Raw genomic sequence first — 25,113 nt, forward strand, 5'->3', positions numbered from 1 at the left:
AGTTTGTACCCTTTCCCTGTAATAAAGGAGGCTGTGAGTATAAGAGGTTTCAGAGAGTTCTAGTCTCTCTAGTGAGTTACTGAACCTGAAAGTGGTTGGGTAGACACCCTAAATTTGTAGTCAGTCAGTCTGAAGTGAGAGTAGTCTTGGAGACCTCCCAGCTTGTGGCTGATGTCTTAAGTGAGGACAATTTTGTGGGGACTGTGCCTTCTGACTATATAGCTTACCAAATTCCCTGCGAATGGAACCCTCTGGAAATCTGATAAACACATAGCATTACATATTGTTATGAGCTGAACTGTGTCAACCCACAAATTCTTCTGCTGAAATCCTAAACCTCAGTACCTCAGAATGCGACCTTATTTGGAAACAGGGTTATTAAAGATGTAATTAGATGAGATCATGCTGGAATAATGTGGGCCACTAATCCAATATGATCGATGTCCTTATTAAAGGGGGAAATTTGGACCTTGAGACATGCATACAGGAAGAATGCCATTGGAGTTACGCTGCACAAGCCAAGGAACTATCAAAGATAGAAGAGAGACCTGGAACACATCTTTTCCTAGTGCCTTCAGAGGGAGCATAGCTCTGCTGACACCTTGACCTTGAAATATGTATAAGACAAGTTTCTGTTGTTTAAGTCACTCAATTTGTGGTACTTTGTTAAAGCAGCTCTAGCAAACTAATACATACACTATCACATAATGTTATAAAGAAAAACAATTACATATACGTAATAAATATTAAAAAGACAAACTTGTAATAAATAACGTATCTTTAATGGCTTATTAACTAGCAAGTTCTTGTAATGATGTGTGTAAACAATATTTTCAGATATCTGCAACAACTGCAGAAAGATATTAAAAACCTGTGATTTCTACTGGTGGCAAAGTCCGAGGCATTGTTAATTCTAATATTATGGTTGTGGCCTACAATCATAATGGAAAGAACACTCAGTTTTAGGTAAAGGTTACTGAAAATGAATATGTATTTTTCCCCTCTAAGTCACATACTCCCTGAATTCTATCCAGAGATGTCAGGTTGCAAAACCCCACTTTAGAATTAGTAATCTAGTCTTACTAACAACAAACAGGTATTTTTGGGGGGAAAACACATACACACACACACACACACACACGTATTCGTATATACCAGTGAGGTTTTTTCCCCCCCTGTACTCTCAAGAAACCCACCTTCGTTATATGGAAGTAATAGTGTAATTTTTTCTCTTTCTTAAGTATGTGGGTAATTAAGGCTTTTGGGGAAAGAATATGTAGGTTTGATCTTTTTCATAACTGAGTTGGAAATAGGGTACAATCTTTAAGAAGTTATCTATACACTAATAACTGCAAGTTCTTACCCTTGATTTCTGGGGTCTTCCCATTGTGTAATACGAGTATTGTGGTTGACAAAATATACTCTACCATTGCTGTCCGTTCTCTTCTCTTTAAAACAAACGAAAAAAAGCAAAGCATTAGAGTTGGCATAGTCTTCTTCCTCAAATTAAAATAAGATGAGCTGATTTTGCCCATTTCTCACTGCTCTGTTGATTTTGTAGTTTTTAAATCACAACTTTAAAGGTTTAATTTATTCTTTCACTATTAAATCCACATACTTACTCAAGTTATAAAATATCATCTTATCCTAGAACAGGGGTCCCCAACCCCTGGGTCCTCGGCCTGTTAGGAAGAGGTGAGCAGAGGGTGAGCAAGCAAAGCTTCGTCTGCTGCTCCCCATTGCTTGCTGGCTCACGTGACCGCCTGAACCATTCCCCACCGCCACCATCCCTGCCCCCACCTTGGAAAAACTGTCTTCCACAAAACCAGTCCCTGGTGCTGTCCTAGAAACTAAATAGACATAATTCACAATGTCCTGCCCATAGGACCTTTCTGTTCAATCCAACCAGCAGCAAGAATAATTAACTGTTTTAACTCTGCATATATGACTTCATTTTAACCTTAAAAGTCCCACAGAGTAGGTAGTTTTCCTTTATCTTGAAGATATGGTAACTCAGACAGGCTTAGTGATCTGTCCCAAATTTCAGAATTAAGTAGCAGCTAGAGGATGGAAACTGATGTCTGCATTCAGAGATTTTTTTCATATCACACCATCTCATTTCTTAAAATACAATAGGGGGATATAATTTGTTTCTTTGCTATATGCTAGGCATTATTCAACTAGAAAAGACACTGTTTCAAAATATATCCTGTTTCTTAATACAACCAGTTTCCAAATCCTAAATATCTACAGTAACTTTTTACACAAGGGTTGGGCAGAAGGGCTCGGCTCTTTAATTTACTGTATCTGAAGCAGCTGCTTGTTTACCCACCTGCCTCTTGCTTTAGGACTCTTTGTTTTCTTATACCCATTCTACACAATTTGCCCCGCTTCTTTGAGATTTCTCATTAAGGTTTACAAGATGTGTGGATATTATTTTCTCTTTTAATAACCAAATAGTTTTGAAATTTTAATATTAATACTAGTTCTGTTGTTTTGAACTACTGACTTCTCTGCTCCATTACAAATTAATTCTTCAAAAGAACAGTCTCTTCCGATGTCTGAATCTTTTAAACTTGGCCAAGATGTCTAAAAATGAAAACTGAAGTATTCAATAGTATGAAATGGATTCCCACATTTTAGAAAGCATGGTTATCTTAAAATAAGCAATTTTCAAAAAAAAAAAAAAATTAAGCTTAACTCTGTTGTGATAAAGCCAATTTTTATTTCCTATGGTTTGCAAGTTCATATGTTTTTCAAACAACATTTATTTAGATCCTTTGGCTCTTTCTTTAAGCAAGATATTGCAGAATGAGTGTTAGGCCAAATTATACAGCCTCGTAAAGTTAGTGTTTGGTAACTTTTAACTTATCTCCAGGACTGACTCCATGATCGCAAGTAGCAGTGATGATACTGGGGCAGGGGGTAGGGGTTGGGGTGGAGGTGGCACAGAGGGATATACTGGTATCATGAATCTGCTCCTGACATCTCAGGTACTTTCTATATCAGCTGACCTAAAATGGAAATAGAACTTCCAGAGTGTATAATATACAGAAAATGGACTCTGCATCTTCTGACACATCCTGCATAATAACAATGGCTTTGCCGGTCATGGCACCTTGAGTGTGGAAACATGTAACCAACTTTAAGAGCTGTCTCTGAGGCAAAAAGAAGCACCCACAGCGCTACACAGTTGTAGCTACATAATAACAAAATAAGTTAATGTTCTTGGCAGTCAAATTTAAATTTTTAAATACACTTACAGAATTAATAAACTTCTTGTGTACAATTTTTAAGTAACTTTTATAATCTAAAATTAATGTCCTAAGTGCACAGTTGAGTGTATATTCTCCTTTTAACTGCCACGTAAGTTCAGATTTCAGGGCCAGATATTCTCTCTTCAAAAAGCTAACATGAACAGAGTCACTGCCTGGGTTCTCCAAGGGTTCTGAAGTCTGAGCACCCTGCCAACCACATCAGAGCTGGTGAGTTACTGACCTCAGCTAAGGACACCCTCTTCTTACCCATGGTCAGTGTTTACTGAACGGTGGCATGAAGCTAGGGATGGCATGGAGATATTCCTTTTTCTTTCTTTTCAGATGAACAGATTTAAGGCTTTTGTGTAGTTTTGCCTTATTCCCGAACTTTTTTCGTGTGCTTTGGTTTTATCATTTTTAAATGTCTTTTTAAAAATATATATATATATATATATTTATTTATTTAGACTGCACTGGGTCTTAGTTGTGGCACACAGATCTTCATTGCAGTGTGTGGGCTCTTTAGCTGCAGCATGCGGACTTCTTAGTTACGGCATGCAAACTCTCAGTTGCGGCATGCATGTGGGATCTAGTTTCCTGACCAGAGATCGAACTCCGGCCCCCTGCACTGGGAGCGCAGAATCTTACCCACTGGACCACCAAGGAAGTCCCTTTTTTAACTGTCTTAACCAAGCAGATTTTCTTTTCAGTGAAAAACATCTAACTGTTTGACATTTTAAATATTTAGTTTGTGCACTTAGATTATAGCTCACACACTTCATAGGTGTGATTTTACTAGGTAGGCTTTCTAAATAAAAGCTTAAAAACGTTTTTAAAACAAAAACAAAAAACCAACAAAACAAAAAAAAGCTAACATGAGGTAAGATAAAGTTAATAGAAAACTTATTTCTATGTTTGTTCTAAGTATATAGTACTGATAAAAGCATTTCTTGGAAGAGGCTGTGAAAACCAAAATTTCAAAGGTGATGCACTTGCAAACTGTAGGCTCACCTGCTTAATGAGAAGTACTGTGACTACAGAGCTGATTTCTTACCTCGTTCAAAAAACACATGATAAACAACTCCTAAATAACTGAACACCAAGCCTGAATGCACATCAAACCACTTCCTGACTTGATGAATAAAACAATGAAAAACAGAAGCTTCTTGTTGTTCTATGTATTCTTTCATAGCAACTCTGAAAATGAGAAAATAGTTTTATACTTGATGGGTAAACCAGCTATACAAAGCCCTATTAGACTATATTGTTGAACCAAAAGCATTCTTTGTTCTCCAGCTTCTATAGTTTGCATGTGTTAAAAATTCTTCACTGTCAGCTTGTAAGGTAGTAATGTCTAGTCCTAGCATACAAAAGTCTGAAAGGGTGAGCAAGTTTGATTTAAAAATACATGGTGTCACAAAAATAATGCTAACAATTTTAGAACATCAACACAGGCTGTAAACTGGGATTTTATTTCCTGGATCAATGCTGAGGGTCTATTGGGTGGTTCTCATTTGTGATAGTACCAGTGTTGTCACTGGCTCAACAAATAACACATATGCCCCAAAGGCAGAGAATCATAAAGCAGTGCTCAGTCTGAATAATAGGATGATCGTGAACTCATTTAAGAAGGGGGAGGGGTTGCACTTCAACTTCAGGAGTGTGAAACCTAAAAATAAGCAGAATGTAAAATAACCAAGGCAAAATTCTGATAACATACGTAAGCTAGAATTGGGTCTCTAGAGGCAGTATTTTATGGAGGTGTTGTTGGCTAAAGTAAAAATGAGAAATACTGATGTTGAGGATAATAATAAATACAGAAGACAAGGACCAGATTTGCAGGAAAAGCTTTACAAATAAAGGCAACATAGCCTGCAATTCATGCTTCTATGAGCGAGAAACAATTTTTCTTAACAGCTGCCCTGGAGAAGGAGCAAAATAGTTTGTGTTTCTAACAAAAGCCAATCAGGTCATGGTTTTTCTGCACTAAAATTAAGAGGATGAATACACGACCTACAGGTATATCGTTTCTCCTCTGTAACAGAAACATAAAACAACCCTAGAAATAAAGCTGAGAAGACCATCCATGTCTGGGCATGCAACCAAGCAGGTCTAGTTCAATATGCCTCAAAAGAACAACATCCCTTCTTCTGAAGTACTTCATGCCAATTATAAACTGTCCATTACAAGGCTCCCACAGAGCCAGAAGACTCCTTACCAAATTACCAGACACTGGTAAAGACAGAAATTCACAACTTTCATATGCTTTCCCTTTGCTACAAGCCAGTGACAATAATAGTTATAACTATGAACTGTTATATTTTTTTACTTCTTTGACTCCTAGGAATGCTAGGGATAAATAACTTTAAGGGCAATGGGGTAACTGAAAAGCAGGCTTACACAGCCAGTATCATTTATTGCCCAGATTCATGTGACCTTGACATCAATTTTTTTCCCTCCCTTCCTAAAGAAAGTAATGCTAGAGCAATCTATCTTAGAAACTGATGTTTCCCAACAAGACTATCTAGAAATATCACTTTCTGAAATAGCTGCAGCTCTTGAAGATAAAACTTCAACTGGTTCCATAAATGGCTTTACTTTGCTGTTTTCCACTTTCTATATTCTCTTTCTCTTCCGTGCAAAACTGTTTCTATATTGCCGTGTTTACTCTGGAAACTTGCTACAGCTCTATGACTTATATAATGGATATAAAATAATCTGGTAGGGCAGGCTCATCTTAAAGTCTATAAAAAGTTTTAATAACTAAGGTACTTGATAACAGAGCATGCTCATGCAGGACACAAAGTCACCACCCCAACATGTTCCCCCTTCCACTGTTCTTTCAGATAACATCAACTCAATCAACCTCTGAACTGTGTTTTCGAAGCACCAATATGATCAAAATAATCTTTAAAGCTTTTTATTTTGAAATAAGTATTACAGCATACTGTAAAAATTGTTCAAAGAATCTCATATACCCCCTTCAACCAGTTTCCTCCGATGGTGACATTTTATGTAGCTATAGCACAATATCAAAATCAGAAAATTGACACTGGTACATTACTGTTGACTACAAACTTCATTCAATTTTCACTAATTTTTAAAGTTTGAATTCATTTATGTAAATATATAGTTCTATGCACTTTTATTCCATGTACAGATTTGTGTAATCACCACCATGGTCAAGATATAGAACTGTTCCACCACTACATAAGAACCACTTATGTTACCTCCTATATTTGTAACCACCTACCAGTGGCTCTGTTTCCTGGCAACTACTAATCTATTTCTCATCTCTATAGTTTTGTCATTTCCAGAATGTTATATAAATTGAATAACACAGTATACAATATTTTGAAATGGATTTTTTTCACTAAGCATAATGCCCTTGGGTCCATCCAGATTTTCATGTGTACCATAATCCATTTCTCCTTATGCTGAGTGGGCAAAATATTTTTATATTTTAGAAGAGTAACTTAGAACTTTTGGGAAATTAAATGCCTATTTGGCACTCTGAATTAAACCAACACACCCCAAAAGCTTTCCAGATATTCACTCAAGCAAGCACAAGGTATAACATCCATCCATAAATACCTAATTGTTAAAATAACTGAATTCAATTTAAAAATCCATGTGACTTACCCCATCCAGGTGGCAGGGGACCCAGGGGATCAAATTCTTTATTTTGTGATGTAGCAAACAAGTCTTGATTCTAAAAAGAACAACCCCCAAAATGGTGAAATAACGAACAACTTAAACTGATAACTTGAGAGCAGGCTTATGAATTCTGATATGCCTTTCCCTGGCCATGTGCAACATAACATACTCTTACAGAGTTCACATCTTAGAGAAGTATGACACAGTCAAGAATAAAAGCCAATGCACTCTCATGAAGAAAAAAACTTCGTCAACATTATTTAACATTTGAAACTATTTGAAATTCAAATATTACAAACAATCTTACACAATAGGCTGTCATATGAGTAAAAGAAAAGAATTCCAGTTGGAAGGAGTTGACAAGCCTAGAACTGAATAGAAGATTTCTTACATTTGTTTGAAATTATCACATTGGTGGAGAGAGAGGTTTGATTAGATAAACGGAAAGTAGGAGTCAACCACTGGAAAAAGAGAAGCAAAAGTCATACTGAGTGTGTAGTGTGAAGGGTTAATGACTGTGTTTTAGTTTAAATGTATAATGAAGTGGGGGATACTTTGTGGTCTTTCAGTACGATGTGGTTAAGCCCTTTCTCCTTTAAGTAAGGTAAGGCAAATAAATAATAGACTAATTGCTTCAAAAAAAGTTATGGAAAAAAAACTCACAAGTAAAATAAGACAGTGCACCCCATATACCCAGCAACGAGATTCAACAATTACCAAAACTGCCACATTTCTTTATTTTTCTTCCATATTCTTTGCTGAAGCAAAAAAAAAAATCAGTCATCATTTCACTCCTATGTATTTTAGTATGCCTTTCTAAAATTTGTGAACATTTTCTTATACAACCACAATATCATTATCACACCTAGCAAAGAATCTATGTTAATTTTATCCTCTAATACACAATCCCTAATTAAATGCCTCTGGTTGCTTACTGGGTCAAATCAGAATCCAAACAAAGTCATCATACTGCATTTGGTTTAGTCTCTTAAGTCTAAATTTTATAGCAGTTTCCCCCACTGTCGGTCTTTTCCTGCCTAACCCCCGCCCCCATGTCACTGACTTATTACAGAAACTAGGTTAACTGACTGAAAAAGTTTTAAAAGCATATGAGAGATATTCCATTTCTCATTTAAAAGCTCTTGGAAGACAGACCTGTCAAGGAGTGGCCTTGCTCCTCCTGACAGACACAATAATGAAAACAGGGTAACCAAGGAGAACCACTACACAAGGTTTGAACCCTGGTTACAGAACAGGTCGGAGTAGTTTGGCATATGACAATCTGTTTTGATAATTTTCTAAGACCCAAGCCTATCCCACAGGCTCTCCCTGGACAGATAAGGTGGGGGGTACAGGCACAATGAAGCCATGGGCCAGAGCCATTACAGGGTGATCCATCATCAACCATATCCATTCTGAGGTTAAAAATGCTAGGTGTATGAGCATCTACTGCCCCGTAACCAGGGTCAGAACAAAGGCCACTTCATCTACCCAATAAACAGACTTTCTCAGCAACATCCCACCACTTTTTAAGTAGCTGGTATTAAGAATGTTCAATTCAGTTCATAACTAAAATAGGCTGTTTAAGTTCTTTATAATTTAGAACCACTCTATAACAAGAGCAAAGAGTAAGAATTTGGATAGGAGAAGAAAAAAAAAGAAAAGAAAATGGTTGATGAGTAAAAGCTGCAATTCAAGAAAAGTTCCAAAGACTCTGAGTATTTAATTGGTCAAGTTTACAATAAAGCAATACACACTGTAGATGCTCCAAGAATCTGCTGAATCTGTCTTTAAAAAGAATGTTTTTAAAGCTCATGTACTAGACATACAGATGGCCAACAGGCACATGAAAAGATGCTCAACATCACTAATCAAAACCACAATGAGATATCACCTCACACCCATCAGAATGGTTATCACTGAAAACATCACAAAACAAATGTTGGTGAGGATGTAAAGAAAAAGGGAATCCTGTACACTATTGGAAGAAATGTAAATTGGTGCAGCTACTTTGGAATACAGTATGGAGGTTCCTCAAAATACTAAAAGTAGGGACTTCCCTGGTGGTCCAGTGGTTAAGACTTCTTCGTGCTTCCACTGCAGGGGGCACGGGTTCAATCCCTGCTCAGGGAACTAATAAGATCCTGCATGCCGCATGGTGCGGCCAAAAAAAAAAGACTAAAAATAGAACTACCATATGATCCAGCAATTCCACTCCTGGATATATGTATCTGAAGAACACAAAAACACTAATTCAAAAAGATACACGCACCGCCATGTTCATAGCAGCTTTATTTACAATAGCCAAGAAAGATATGAAAGTAAAAAAAGTATCCATCAACAGATGAATGGCTAAAGAATATGTGGTATATATACACAATGGAATACTACTCAGCCAAAAAAAGGACATTTTGCCATTTGCAACAACATGGATGAACCTGGAGGGTGTTATGCTTAGTGAAATAAGTCAGAGAAAGACTAATACTGTATGTTATCACTTATATATGGAATCTAAAAACTAAAACGAATGAACAAAATAAAAAAGACTCACAGATATAGAGAACTAGTAGTTACCAGTGGGAAGAGGGAAAGGGGGAGGGGAAAGATAGGGGTAGGGGATTAAGAGGTACAAACTACTACGTATAAAATAAATAAGCTACAATGAATATATTGTATAGCACAGGGAATATAGTCAATATTTTATAATAACTTTAAATGGAATATAATCTATAAAAATTTGAATAACTATGTTGTACACCTGAAACCAATATAATATTGTAAAACAACTATACTTCAATGAAAATAAAAATAATAAAAGATCATATATTATAGGGGCTTCCCTCGTGGTGCAGTGGTTAAGAATCTGCCTGCCAACGCAGGGGACACGGGTTCGAGCCCTGGTCTGGGAAGATCCCACATGCCGCGGAGCAACTAAGCCCGTGTGCCACAACTACTGAGCCTGCACTCTAGAGCCCACGAGCCACAACTACTGAAGCCCGTGTGCCACAATTACTGAAGCCACCACAATGAGAAGCCCACGCACTGCAACAAAGAATAGCCTCCGCTCTCAGCAACTAGAGAAAACCTGCGTGCAGCAGCCAAAGACCCAATGCAGCCAAAAATTAAATAAATGAATAAATAAATAAATGTATTAAAAAAAAAGATCATGTATTATAAAAGTGAGATAAAGGGCACATTTGCAATTGTGGATATGAGGGAGAGAAAAGATGAAAACTAACATTTCTATGTATCCAGTATGTGCCAAACATATTAGGAACTTTATTTTACAGAATCCTCAAAAAAAAAAAAAAAACCCTCTGAGGTAATTTTATATATGGATCTATTGTATAGATAAAGTAAATGAGTCTTGATGAGGTTAAGTAACTTACTCAAAGTCATATAGAGAAAGTAACTGTGGAACCAGGATTTGAACCCAGATGTATCTGATTCCAAAGCCCATGCTCTTTCCACTGGACACCTATGTGGAAAATAGTTTTTAAGAAGACAGGCAAGCTAGGTATTCAAACCTAAAAGAAATTTGGCCAGGCATACCAAAGGTGATTATAATTTAGAAAGAAAGGAAGATGTAAAACAGCAGTGGAGAAAATAAAACAAAAACGGTAAAGTAGATGAGACAAAAATTAATTTCACCTCTAAAACCACTGGGAAGGGGAAGATAGTGACAGCTATCTTCTGCTGTGACAGAAGGTGGCAGGAAAAACTGTTGCATGAAAGAAAGTTATTTTAGTCATAACCAGGTAGTGAAGGGAAAGCTTCTGATAAAGGTGCATTTATCTACATCAGTGAGTAATTATTATGATGATGAGGTCCAAGAAACAGAAATATGGAGAAAAGGCAAAAAAAGGTAATGCCTAGTGAGAACAGGCATTTACTCTTATGGATTCTAACAGGAATGATACTGATGGTAGTAGAAGAGAAGAGATGGCAATGGAGAGGGTCAGCTTCTCTTGAACTCTTGGAGAGTTGGTTTATGTAAAATTTAAACCATTTCCAGAAATGAGATGTTTTGATACCAAAGATAATATGGTTTTAAAGCCATAATAATATATTTAACATCATCCTATAAGGAATCAAATTTCTTTAGTCTCCCACAGCACCAAATAATTATTGCATAAATTTTACGTTTATATGTTACAAAATGATTCAATTCTATCATTAGTTCACTGCAATTGAGTCAGGTGCTATTAGACCCAAGCCATCTAATGTTCTGCTAAGTTAGGCAGTATTAAATTCAGAACTGTTTTCTTTTTAAACTGCTTGGATTTATTTTTACTATTCTTTCATATATGAATTTTAAGTTGTCCTAACTTCTTTTTTATTTTTGACAGTAACAAAGCAAAGGAGGTTAAACTTTCGGAATTTTTAAAAAGAAAAGAATAAATCACCCACACAGAATACTGGAAACAAGGTCTAAAAATAATAATCTATCGACAGCAACAACTGGGTTGCCATCCTACTTGTACTTTCTTTTTAGTGCTTTACATTTCATATGCAAGAAAAGGTTAAAAATCAAACACTCATTAAGTTTATAATGCAAGTACATATGCTCACCCCATAAATGAACCTCTGGTTAAATTGCTGCATAGCTCCTTGAAGCTGACTACGTTGGAGCTGCCATTGTTCATAGTTCCGGACGGATTCCAATGTTGGCCTCTGCCACGTCGTTGTTCTTGTGAAATGGTCAACATAATAAATACGTCCCATGTTGTCAACCCGCCGTTCCCAGCTAAATCAGGACAAAACAACTGAATTCAACAAATACTTGTGAAACAAATAAGAATTAAACAGGACTTCATTTTAGCCCTGGCACAGGTTTGGTAAGATTTTCCCTTGCAATACTACTTTTGACTTACCTGTTTTATTTTATATATTTTTAAATGGTCTATAAGTGAACTTAAGAGGAATGTGTGTAAAAATTTCTTTCTTAAAAGTTAAGGTGTATCAGTCAGGTTTTTAAAACAAAATGTATCTTACTGATTAAGTCTCAAACAGTCATTAAGACAAAACCTCTCATTTTCTTTCTTTCAAATGTTCTTTTGACTGTTGCAATCCTAATAGGGGCAGAAACATACACACACACACACACACACACACACACACACACACACACACACAGAAGGGGGGGGAGAGAGGGTGCTTTTCACAGATGTCAGAAAAAGCACTTTTTCACAAGAATACAACTATCTTATTTATCATTTCAAATGGGTACATAACGTATCAAGTAAATGTTGATAAAATAACTTGGTGATGTCTACCTGGTTGATTATTTAGGGTTATGCCTACTAGTCTAATATTATAAATACAGAATTGGTTCCAAAACACTCCTCAGATACTCAAGTCCCTCATATAAAATGGCATAGTATTTGCATATAACCAGGCACATTGTCCAGTAGACTTTAATCACCTCTAGATTACTTATAATACCTAATACAATGTAAATGCTACGTAAATAGCTGTCAATACAATGTTATGTAAATAGCTGCCAGGGCTCGGGAAATTCAAGTTTTGTCTTTTGAAACATCTTGGAATTTTTCCCCCAATATTTCCCCTCCAATATTGGAGCGCCAACTGTAGTAAAATAATAAATACCATTTATATATCAAAAATTTTTTTCTTCCTTTGCATTATTTCTTTAGGATAAATTTCCTGGAAAGTGTTACTAAGGGTATGGGTATTATTATGGTTATATATACTTTCTGTGAGGGTTGTAACTAATATATATTACCAATAGCAATGTTATGAGGTAAAGTTCCTCTACAGTCTCACCAACACTGTACTTTTTAGGTGTGTATTTAAGATTACTAGCGAGATTAAGTATTTCCCCATATTTGCTACTGACTTCCCTCAAATATTTTTTATTCCAATTATTTTGTATAATACAAATGTTAAATGCTTAACACCATCTATTAATATATCCTCATTTTATTATTATTAATATATTAATATTTCCCCAACTATCTTGCAATGACTTCACTATTATATATTAGTTTTTTATAATAAGAACTTTACCATATATAGGATAGGGGCTATAATTCTTATATAGTTAAAAAATAAAAGCTAATCTTAAAATCCTGCAGTTTGAGCCAGGTAAAAGTTCACAAAGGAAACGGAATCTTTCTTTAGGTCAGAAATGAGTGAAAATAAAAGTCATTCATCATGGTCAATCAACTCCCTGACTCTTCTTTTTAGTCTGCACCTATCATAAAACAAAGTAGAGAGGGACAAGATCGACAGAAGAGGAAAAGTAGGAAGGTAGGGAAGATTTCTGTATAGACATAATCTATAGTTCTGAATAAATACTTTTTTTCTTCTTCAATACAGACACTTACCCAGGAGGTAGAGGTTCTGGTCTATCCCACGTTGTTCTTTTTTCAATATGATCTACATAGTAAACTCGTCCATGCTGGTCCACTCTCTGCTCCCAACTTAAACATAAAATTAAAAAGCTCATATGCTACATGTATGAATAGCCTGGTTTTTTAATCCTGTCTTTGTCTTCTTCTCTTATATGACGATATTACAGAGCTGAGACAAGTAAGCATGTCAGTATATAAAGCAGATACCAAAAGAATTTAGGAATAAAGTCAAGAAATGTTATACTGAGGGTGACACAGTGGATGAGATTTCTCCTGCAGAAGTATCTGCTCTAGGAGATGTCTTATATTTCTAAAGAGGCTTGAAGCAATGCATTCAGGATACAAAAACTGTCTCAATCTGATCAGGGTCATAGGACTTGAGTGGAAAAGAAAACTGTAATTATTGTTATGAAATCTGACGAAAGACTGAGCTGTTAACTGAAGGGCAAAGGGCAGTTCTGGTACTAGAAAAGCTGAAATCAAAGAATAAGACTTTTTCAGATGTGCTCCTGCACAGTACCAAGGACAAAGGCAATATGAGTATTCCAGTCTCCTTGGTAGGTTTATCCCCAAAGTAAAAAAGACAGGAATAAACCAACAGAGTTTAGAAGAACCAGTCACTTCTAAGAGCACCCACTCTGTTGGAATAAACCAACAAAGTTTAGAAGAACCAATCACTTCTAATCCCTTGCACAAACAACTTTCTAATCTGGCTTCCCATGTAGGCTTTCGAAAAGGAAAATGGCCTAACTACCCACATAATACAGTCTCTTTAGCAATTACACTCCTCATCATGAGAGTTTTTTAATTTATCACTTAGTCAATTAATTTTTATTTAGCATTCTGAGCTCTGGATTAATTTGAATGCCACAATATGTATGTGTTGTGTGTGTGCGTGTGTGTGTGTGTGTGTGTGTGTGTGTATAACTATCAGAGTATTATTAATTTAAAAAATAATCAGTAGAGATTTACATGGGATTGAGTTGTAATCCTCTCAGCTTCCTAAATTATTAACAACTCAGCTATGACTTTATAATGGTAAAAAAATTAAGTGATTTTCCCCCCTTCAAAAGAAAAGACAATCTGAATTAGGCGATTATTTTATTATTTGGTCTTGGTGAACTTTCTATGGCTCAGAGTCCTTCAATAAAAACAAATTTTTTTTCTTCCACTTTGCTCTGGAAATGAGGGAGAAATTTCAAATGTGGCAAAGCTTTTTTGTTCAGTTTGACTCTAGACCTCCCTTAACACACACACATACACAGAGTTATAAGACAGTTTTTTAAAGAATGGAGTTCAGTACTATTTCCCTTATTAATAAGTATATGCAGAAGTCTAAAGAAAACATGTTAACCAAAAGCAATTACTCACCCGGGTGGGAGGGGAGCTTGAGGTACAGGATTTAATGGCCTAGGGCCTGAACCTCCAGATATAGTAAGAGGAATTATTAATCCAGAAGTTGCTCCTTCAGATGTATTTGAATTTGTATTCGTTGGTGGCAGAGAGCCTGTACTAGAGCCATCACTTTCAGAAGTGGCAGATGGTGAGCCATTGACAGATGCTTTAAGATTTGAGGAAAACAGAAAAACAATTTTCAGAAATCTAAATTCAGGAGAGAATTTTAACTTAAATAAAAAGGTAGATGATAAATATAAAATTTAAGATATGGACACGCAGATGAAAATTACTTAATAATGGGAAATAGCCAATGGTCCCACTTAACAGGCTTGTTTACAACTTTTAAGGTTCCATTTACTCCATGTCTCATTATTAATTACAAAGCACATATAGATGCTGATTTCTTGATGCCACAGGAAATAACTTTTAGAACAGAAAAGTTTTGGTATCCCTTCGTATAAGTTCATTTAGTAATCTTCCAGATCCTTAAAACTGTCTTTCCTATGAACGCCTACAGATCCGAGACTAATTTTTGGCGTTACCTATAATATGGAAGATCTGACTGATAACTATTTTTAAGAATATCACTGCGGGAATTCCCTGGCAGTCCAATGGTTAGCACTCCACGCTTTCACTGCCAAGAGCCTGGGTTCGGTCCCTGGTTGGGGAACTAAGATCCTGCAAGCCTCGAAGTGTGGCCAAAAAAAAAAAAAAAGAAAGAATATTATTGCTTGAGTACATATTACATCTTCAAGAAATACTTGACAAAACAATTCCTGGAGGCAGTCACTAACATTATGACAAAGTAGTATATGATCTTAAAGACAGGGAATATACTATGAACACAATTATCTACAGAAAAAAAGGGGGAAGATATATATTTAAACACAATGTAATTTAATAAAATGATCTGTGGACAACCAATTTACTTTTCTAATAATATTTGGATTATTTTACATTTCCTGTTCACATACTAACAGAGGAAAGTAAAAAGAGATTAAAAGATTTGTTCTGGCTAATCAGGAAAAATAAATATTCTAACTGTAAATGTTTATATTTTTACTATACAAAATGTTTACTTGTGTGATTTTTGCTTTAAAATCTGAATATCATTTAGCATTGTTGGGTTATTTGCTATTTACTGATTGTCTTTTTAAAGGATTTAATGAGATATATCCTTGACCAGATCCTTGACTCTATGAAATGCTTATGTCCACAGTTACAAACCCTGACAGAAAGTTGCAATCTTACCTGTATTGCCTCTACCTTTTATAGTACACATGTGATTTCCCTTTTTTTTTTTGCTGCACTGTGCAGCTTATAGGATCTCAGTTCCCTGAATCCGGGCCATGGCAGTGAAAGCCCAGAATCCTAACTACTAGGCCATCAGCGAACTCCCAGCACACATGTGATTTTCATTCTCAGTAGAGCACCTGCCTCAATAACTTCACACCTGGCAGAAAAACTTAGGGAACAGGCACATCTTGATTAACTATAGAAAGATCATTCTTGGCCAAAATCTTAAATGTAAAAATTCAGCTAGAAAACCAACCTAAAAGGGTCTCTTGACACTTACCTGAAGATCAATTCCCAAAAAGAATTTTATAATCACAGTACTGAGACCTACATCCCTAGTGTATGTCTAGGATACACACCTGGTCTACGTGGGGTAGGTGGAGGTGGTCGTGAAGGTCTTGGAGGCCTAGAAGGTTTAAAACCGCCATTTGAGAGTGATGGAGAATTATTCCCATTGACCCTCCTATTTTCACCAGACCCTGCATCCTCAGGGTGGTCTGATCCATTTGTGTTCACTCTGGGTAAGACGGCCGGGAACGGAAGGGAAAAAGAATGCTCTTTGAATTTAACAAAAAAAACAACAGGAAGACCAAAACTTAAAGTTTTAGGAGGCTGAGAAAACCTTCCTAATTTCTGGCCAGCCTTATCAAATACATAAACAGCTCTTATGGTAGTCTTACATATAGCTCCTCAGAGCCCATGTAGAAATATGTGAGGGGTTACTCAACGGCACAGAAGTATTTAGGGGACCAATCAGAACTATTAGGTGTGCTGGCTCAGATTTCAAATAACTCTTCAGAGGCCCTGTATAAGTAGAAATGGAGTCAAATTCTCAAAATTCCAAATGCCTTAGAAAAGGCACTATCTTATCATAAGCACAGATAACTTAATCATCATTTTCTTCGTTTCCACTGGCTCTTAATATTATTTAGGTATGGCGCAAAGCTGACTGTTCCACAATAGGAGAAAGAAGTACACTTATTTCCCAGGGATAGGTGCTCTCCCTCCATCTCAGCAGATGGTATACAAAATGTTCAAGGTAAGTGATCTAGAAGAGAGGTGCCCACAGACTTTTTTTTAAAGGAACTATCATGTCTTCAAAGCAATGACATCAATTGGAGAGAAAAGGGGAAGAACACTAACAGGAATGTCAGATACAAAGTTACTATTACTGTTAAACACAGGTGATTCCTTTTCCCAGGGGAATCTAGTCATTGACTAGAAATAGAAAGCAAAGCATGAGTTAGCTAGTTTGGAGATGCTAGTCATTGACTAGAAATAGAAAGCAAAGCATGAGTTAGCTAGTTTGGAGATGCTAGTCATTGACTAGAAATAGAAAGCAAAGCATGAGTTAGCTAGTTTGGAGATGCCTCGGCTAAAGCCCTGGTATCTACTACCTGGTAACTGGAAACCACTACTCAGTATTAATCTATACTCCTGGACCTCACAACAAGCCTAAATAAAATCTGATAGATTCAAGAAACTAAAATAGAGGCAGTACCATTAAATCATTTTCATACTATGTTTCCCAGAAGTCAAAGTGTGGTATTTGGACCAGAAGCAAGCACAATACACAGGAGCTTGTTAGAAATGCACAATCTTGGACTCCACTCCCAACCCCCTATATCAGAAAGAGCATTTTAACAAGATCTCCAGATGATGTGTGAAGAGCAGGGCATGACAAATACTGCTTTAGGGGGTTCCTCAAATGCTTATTCTGAATAAATGGAAAAGCTCAGTAACAGGCAGTCAGCACCTGGTTAGTGCTGACCACCTGCAAGAAGACCAAGCAACCCCAGAATATGAACGAAATGCAGCAAGAGTCAGCTTTGACACTGCTCCCCTTCCCCTAGGTGATGAGTCATATACCCCCTTTTGAGTCATATACCTCTTTGAGACTGCGTATTGCCTCTCTATACTATTTTAAGAGGTGATTAATTAGTTTGAAAAAAAGATTCTTGATGCTTTTAAAAAGACAAACAACTGGTAGAATGGACCAAAAAAGGGAAATTGAGGTTTCAAGCTCCAACTCTGCTACTGACAAGTTACATGACCAAAGAAAAGTTATTTAATCTCTCTGTACCTCAAAAGTGCATTTACCTGGATTAAATGATTCCTTAAAACCTTCTCAGCTATAATGTTCAACTAAATTACACTTCCACTGCTGGTCACGTTTTAGGGATATGTGAGGGAGGGGGAACATTCAGGGCATGAGGTAAATCTGCTATGACAAACACAAGTACAGCAGAAACTGGATTCCAAAAATGTTATGTTCTGTTGTTGAAGATTAATATTTTGGAGATTTTAACATCCATGCTGCTCACCCTTCTAGTATTTTGACCTCAATTTCTCAACATAATTATCTGACAAGCTGTGTACTATGATTCCTTAAATTTTCTTGATACTTAGAATCGCTCCTCCTCCTAGACCTTGAACGCTTAAACTCCTACAACCTTCTATTCCTTCTACTTGCCTCCTACTGTATCTTTTATTCAGTCTCATCATGACTTTAATCCCCTATCTTCACAGTCCATCAGTTCTCTTCAATTCTCACCTGGGCTCCGTCATAGGCTACTTTTCCAAGAACCTTAATTCACTATTGCCCAATACTCGCCACCCCCAAGCAATCTTTTCACTACAACTAGTCCTTCATTTACTTTTCCCACTACTGTTCTCCGGGGTCAACAAGTAACGCTGGACAATGTTCCAGTTGAGAAATTACATGTGTATTACTAGGGTAAATAAACCAGGTAAAGTACCAAATTAAAGGGGCAGATAGTTCTACAAAAGGTCCTAATAAATCTTATGCTGGGCCTGGTAAGGAAAGTCCTGAGGTTCTCATTTCCAATGACTCACAAGACAAAAATTCTTTTTTTGTGCTGCCTAAGTGAGTACTTTTTTCCTGTTTAAAAAAACAAAAACAGGGACTTCCCTGGTGATCCAGCGGTTAAGAATCTGTCTTGCAATGCAGGGGACACTGGTTCGATCCCTGGTAGGGGAACTAAGATTCCCACATGCAGCAGGGCAACTAAGCCCACGTGCCACAACTAGAGAGAAGCCGACGCACTGCAACGAAGAGCCTAGGCGCTGCAACAAAAGATCCTGCACGCCACAACTAAGACCTGATGCAGCCAAAAAATAAATATTAAAAGACAAAAAAACCGGGGCTTCCCTGGTGGCGCAGTGGTTGGGAGTCCACCTGCCAATGCAGGGGACACAGGTTCGAGCCCTGGTCTGGGAAGATCCCACATGCCGCGGAGCGACTGGGCCCGTGAGCCACAACTGCTGAGCCTGCGCGTCTGGAGCCTGTGCTCCACAACAAGAGAGGCTGCGATAGTGAGCGGCCCGCGCACCGCGATGAAGAGTGGCCCCCACTTGCCACAACTAGAGAAAGCCCTTGCACAGAAGCGAAGACCCAACACAGCCAAAAATAAATAAATTAATTAATTTTTTTAAAAAGTACTTATAAATAAATAAAAACAAAAAACCAACCAAACAAAAACAAATCAAATCTCAAGTCTCCCAGAAGCTGAAGAATTAGAAATGACAGGTGACTATGACAACCTACACCACAGGTTCAATGAGATTAGTGTGGTGGTATTAAAATTAACAGTAATAAAAAGTTTAACAGTAATTTGCAAGGACAAAGAGCTTTTGCTAGGTCCTATACAGTTACACAGACCCAAGCAAAAGACAGAAAATGTTAATATTAGGCTTCTCTAGTCTATATCTTTTTTTTTTTTTAAGATGGCAGAATCCTTTAGTGTATTTTCTTTTTTTTTTTTAAAACATCTGTATTGGAATATAATTGCTTTACAATGGTGTGTTAGTTTCTGCTTTATAACAAAGTGAATCATTTATACATATACATATATCCCAATATCTCTTCCCTCTTGCGTCTCCCTCCCTATCCCACCCCTCTAGGTGGTCACAAACACCGAGCTGATCTCCCTGTGCTATGCGGCTGCTTCCCACTAGCTATCTATTTTACATTTGGTAGTGTATATATGTCCATGCCACTCTCTCACTTTGTCCCAGCTTACCCTTCCCTCTCCCCGTGTCCTCAAGTCCATTCTACAGTGTCTATATCTTTCTATTCTGACAAACTTCACTTTCTTAAAAGCTTGATCACTTCAAAAAGACTGAGGCAACATGGACTTCAGTTCACATTATTCAACAACTTCAACTGGGCTATCCATACTGCCTGAAAATCAATCATTTTCTACATCTCTAATCTACTCCTGGCCACATTCCCATTGCTCACTGAAAACTTTTCCCATCTCCTCAAATACCTAATCCCAATTTGCAGATGACCCTGACTCTACCTCTTCCCTAAAATGATGATTATCAGCTATCCTTCTTTTTTCTCTATTTTAAAATTTCTCTATGCCACTAATCATCTTCATCTGTTTGTTTCCCACCTCTGGGGAAAAGAAAATCTATCTTCACTTCTTCAAGGCTAATTTGTCTTGTGGGTCTTTGATTTCAGGACACAAATAATATGCTCTAGGACTTTTCACCATCATTTAACACCTTTCTTCTCTCTTCCATCATCTTCCTTCTTCTAGATTGTTCCTCTCAGTCACAAGTATAATTAAACACTTCCTCAATCTTAATTACTCTTCTAGCTGTCCTCATTCTCCTTTCCTTCACTGTAATTCTTGGTATTTATGCAATTAATGTATTTAGTGCATTTTAATTTTTAAGACATTTTCAAAATAAAAAGTAATTTCTAATTATAAAATAAAAATTACCTTCAATCGTACATTCTAGAGATTATTACCATTAAGAGATAATCTCTTGTCCGTCCTTTTGCATTGGCTATGACTGATCATACAATGTATGTGATCACACAATGTTTCATATCCTGGGTGAGTTTTTGTTTCTTTATTATTCATTATATACTGGGCATTTCACCCAAATTATCCAAAAACATTTCTAATGACTGTAGAATACTCTATCTTATGGACATACCATAATCTAATCTTTTTTTAGGGAAGGGAGTGACATTTTCTATTTCCTTCAGGTAGACTGCCAGAATAGACTAGCTGGGTCAAAGTAGGCAAATATTTTAAACTGAAATATTGATTGCTAATTTAAGAAAAAAATATTTTTAAAGGTAATAACTGATCTGTTCTCCACCAGATAGATATGAAAATGCCCATTTCACCATAAAGTATTTATATACTTTTAACATTTTTAATATATTATCCCATTGCGCCTTCCTCCCTCCCTCCCGCCCTTCCTTTCTGGCTGCGTTGGGTCTTCATTGCTGTGCGCGGGCTTTCTCTAGTTGGAGCGAGAGGGGGCTACTCTTCGCTGCAGTGTGCGGGCTTCTCAATGCAGCGGCTTCTCTTGTTGCAAAGCATGGGCTCTAGGCACGTGGGCTTCAGTAATTGTGGCACGCAGGCTCAGTAGTTGTGGCTCGCGGGCTCTAGAGCGCAGGCTCAGTAGTTGTGGTGCACAGGCTTAGATGCTCCGTGGCATGTTGGATCTTCCTGGACCAGGGCTTGAACCCGTGTCCCCTGCGTTGGCATGCGGATTCTTAACCACTGCGCCACCAGGGAAGCCCCTATTTATATACTTTTAAATCTTTGCCAATTTGGTAAATAAAAACATGAATGTTCAACAGTATTTCATTTATAGGCCATCTGAGTTTCCTCTTCCATGCACTGTATATGTCTGTCTTTTGTACATTTTTCTATTATAAAGGAATAGTTTTTCCTCATTATTTGTGAGAGCTTTTTACAATCCGAGGGTACTAATTTCACATTGGTTAAATAGTGGTCATTTGCTTTTATATGTTTGAACATACAAGAGTTTTATATTTCTACATAATTAAATGTATTCAGAGATATTTTCTCCTAAAGGTTTTATAGTTTCATTTTTAAAAATCAGTTTAAAAAACCTAGAATCTACCTTCATTTGGGGATGAGCTAAAGCTCTAACCTGATTTTTCTTTTTCCATACAGCCAGTTTTCCCTGGCTTGATTAGGCTAAGATCTCATTCTCTCCTGCAGTATTTGATAATGTTTGATAATGTTAAATAATACACCATCTTTTAAAAACATTTTTCTCTTAATTTCTGTGACACTGCTTTTCTAATCTTGTACTCCCCACTACTAACCACTCCTTCTTTGGTTTGTCCTCTTCTCCACTTTACTAAATATAGGTCCCTATGGTTCTGTTCTTGTCTTACTTTTCATTCTCCACAAATTTTCGCCTAGGGTCGCAAATTCCATTATTTCAAAGATCATCTTTAAAGTAATTCCAAATCAGAAACTCGAATCTTTGTCTCATTCTCATCCCCTGGTACCAAATTATCAGCTAAATGCAGGAGATCTAGAATAACTCTCCAATGCTAAAGCTACTCTTCCTCCTATGTTCTAGTTCTATGGGTGACTCTGCTACCCTCACAGGCAATTTGACTTTTCTTCTCTCCTGTGCCTCCTGACACTCAATGCCTAAGTCCCACTGATTTCACTGGCACGTTTTCTCTCTCTCTTCTACCACCACTGCTCCAGTTCCAACCCTCATTATCTCTCAGTGGATTACTGTAATAAGTTCCCACATAGGTCTTCCCACCTTCACCACCACCATACAATCCAAACTACACATGACTGTCAAATAATTTTTCTTATGGTGTTTTGATCATACCAATGCTCTGTTCAAATATTTTAAAAGACATTCCTCTCCAGAGAAAAAGATTCTAGAAGCCTATACTTGCAAACCAAAATCTCCATCTGGCTCCAACCTCTGCAGTACTAAAAATAACATTTATTGAGGGATAAGCACTTACACGGGGGGCAAAAAAAGCATTTCACTTTAGGCAACAGTAAAACACACTCAGGCTCTGAAGGTAAGGCAGTCCCAGGTTCAACTGTGCCATTTACACTATTAACTGGCAAGTTTCTTTCCCTTTCTGAGCCTCAGTTTTCTCATAACCTGTAAAAATGATACCTACCTCATAAAAATATTTAAGGATTAACTGAAATAACAGGAAACATGTTCATCATACTGCCTGACACATAGTAAGAGGCAATAAATACTGATTGATTCTACTTTCAAATTCACCACCTGCCATTTCCCACTTTCAATTACTCTATTTTCAGCCAAATACTGAGGCTAAAGATTTCCAATAAAACCCCTATATTCTTCCCCACCTCCATGACTGTTTTTCTTCTTTCCACCTATAACTCCTTCATCCAATTCCCTCAAGACATGCATATCCAAATTATAACTATGCTTAATGGTCTTAGGTCAAATGCCATTTCTTCCATGAAGTTTTTACACATTTTATAGACTGTTTCACATTTTAAAAATCATGTATCATTTTCTAACAAATACAAGTAAAAGCAGTTCAAAAAAGAAACAGGATTCAAACCAGCTCTGAAGTAAAAGAGGATGAGATTAAGATCGAGTGACATTTCTGGCAAGCTGTGCGAGCCTAGATTTTCAAGAAATAGACTTTGTTACATAACTGAAAGATTTCCCATAATAGTTTGTTGAAATCTAAGAAATACCTGTATGTCTCACGAATAGTGGTTCTCAAAGTGTAGGACCTAGTCTATCAGTATCGCCCAGAAACTTGTTAGAAATGCAAATCTTGGGCCCCATCCTAGATGTAACAATTTGGGAAGAGGACACAAGGCTTGGCAATCTGTGACTGGGCAATCTGTTGTTGAACAAGTCTTCCAGGTGATTCTAATGTACTCTGAAGCTTGAGAAACATGGTGACACTAAAATAGCACTGGTGGTTAACTTTAGTTCCTTTAATGAGTGGTTGTGGAGCTAAAATCTGAGATGAATTTTGAAAACCAATATGGAAACCTATATACTGTATAGAATTGCCAGTGTGAACTTATCACCACCATTATATGTGAAAAGCAATTAGCTACGAATTAGTGCTACTAAGGCTTTGTTCTTTGCTTCAGTCTTATAAACCCCTGCTTATCTCACTATACATATGTACCTGATCGAAACATGGAGAACCAAGATGCTAATATAATAAGGTCACAATATCAAATCAAAGATTAACAGTCAAGAAGGTACATCCAAAAACAAAATCTTGAACGCCAGGCACCAATAATCTTGGTAATTCATAAAAGTGACAGAAGACAACACTGAGAAATATACAACATCCAGACATGCTATGGGGGAAAGGAGACCAACAGGACTATACTGACGATATATGCAGTGCTTGAATTAAAGTAAAAGAACCTAAAGCTGTTTAGTAAGCTTCTTAAATGACTGGGGGGAGGGGGAGCTTTTGCCTTGTTCACATGCCTTGTAGTTATGAAGTGGGCAAACAAAAGCAAAGGATTCACCACCATGATTGTTGTGTAGCAACATTTAAACAGCATTTGACAGTTTACAAAATGTTTTTCAAACCCATCATCTCAGAGGTATGCTCTCTGGAAAAGGCTAATGCAAAGGAATTCATGCTTAACACAAAAGACATGCTCAAAGATTAGTCTGGCAGTCTCATAAACCCAGAAGACATTGTTCCTCAGATTATTTGTGAACAATGATTCACTTGGGAAAATGTAAAGCATTGATTAAATGGCATATGAAGCCAGGGCTCTAGCAAGGCCTTTGCAAGAAACTTACAGCTGTCTGGTTTCATAAAGTATTATAAGAAAGATTTTGCAAAAAAGAAATGAGAGTGGCAAAACAGAACCTTTCAATGCACTATAAAATTCTACCACATTCTCACTTATTAATGCAAAAGTATGGGTTTATTAGGCAAAAGAGAAGTTATTTGACCAAAGAAATCTGAAATATTAAAACATCTTTATAAGGGAAATTTCATGACTTCAAAAAAGCTATGAAACATAAACATAAAAAGAAACACAAGAGGCATAAGTTGTCTTCCAGAATACAGAGATAGTTATTTTTAAAAACTTTTCTATTGCTTTTTAATCCCAGTGAGAAAAATTATAGCCCAGCTTTCCTAGAAAAGAAAATAGCCCAATGATGACCCTGGGATTCTGAACTTCCCTACCTTTGGAAAAGTGCCAACATATTCACTTTCTATAAGCTGAAAAAGTATTAGCGTTGGGGTATCTCTGGCCTACTCTAGAGAACTGCAGTCATACAAGCTTAGGGTCTTGAATTTTCCATAAATA

General features: G+C 36.9%; 1 protein-coding gene across 3 annotated transcripts in view; it reads right to left on the bottom strand.

Annotated features, from left to right (window-relative positions):
- The window catches only part of ITCH (itchy E3 ubiquitin protein ligase), a 127,054-nt gene that overhangs the window by 31,915 nt on the left and 70,026 nt on the right, over positions 1-25,113 (bottom strand). For all 3 annotated transcript variants that reach the window (XM_068525211.1, XM_068525210.1, XM_068525212.1), the window contains 6 exons: positions 16,345-16,502; positions 14,663-14,852; positions 13,265-13,360; positions 11,487-11,661; positions 6,900-6,969; positions 1,364-1,448 (listed from right to left, as the gene is read on the bottom strand). In XM_068525211.1, the coding sequence (XP_068381312.1) occupies positions 1,364-1,448; positions 6,900-6,969; positions 11,487-11,661; positions 13,265-13,360; positions 14,663-14,852; positions 16,345-16,502 (774 nt within the window). The remainder of the gene's footprint in view (positions 1-1,363; positions 1,449-6,899; positions 6,970-11,486; positions 11,662-13,264; positions 13,361-14,662; positions 14,853-16,344; positions 16,503-25,113) is intronic.

The sequence above is a fragment of the Eschrichtius robustus genome, chromosome 16 (genome assembly GCF_028021215.1).
Source record: "Eschrichtius robustus isolate mEscRob2 chromosome 16, mEscRob2.pri, whole genome shotgun sequence".
Taxonomy (NCBI): Eukaryota; Metazoa; Chordata; class Mammalia; order Artiodactyla; family Eschrichtiidae; genus Eschrichtius; species Eschrichtius robustus.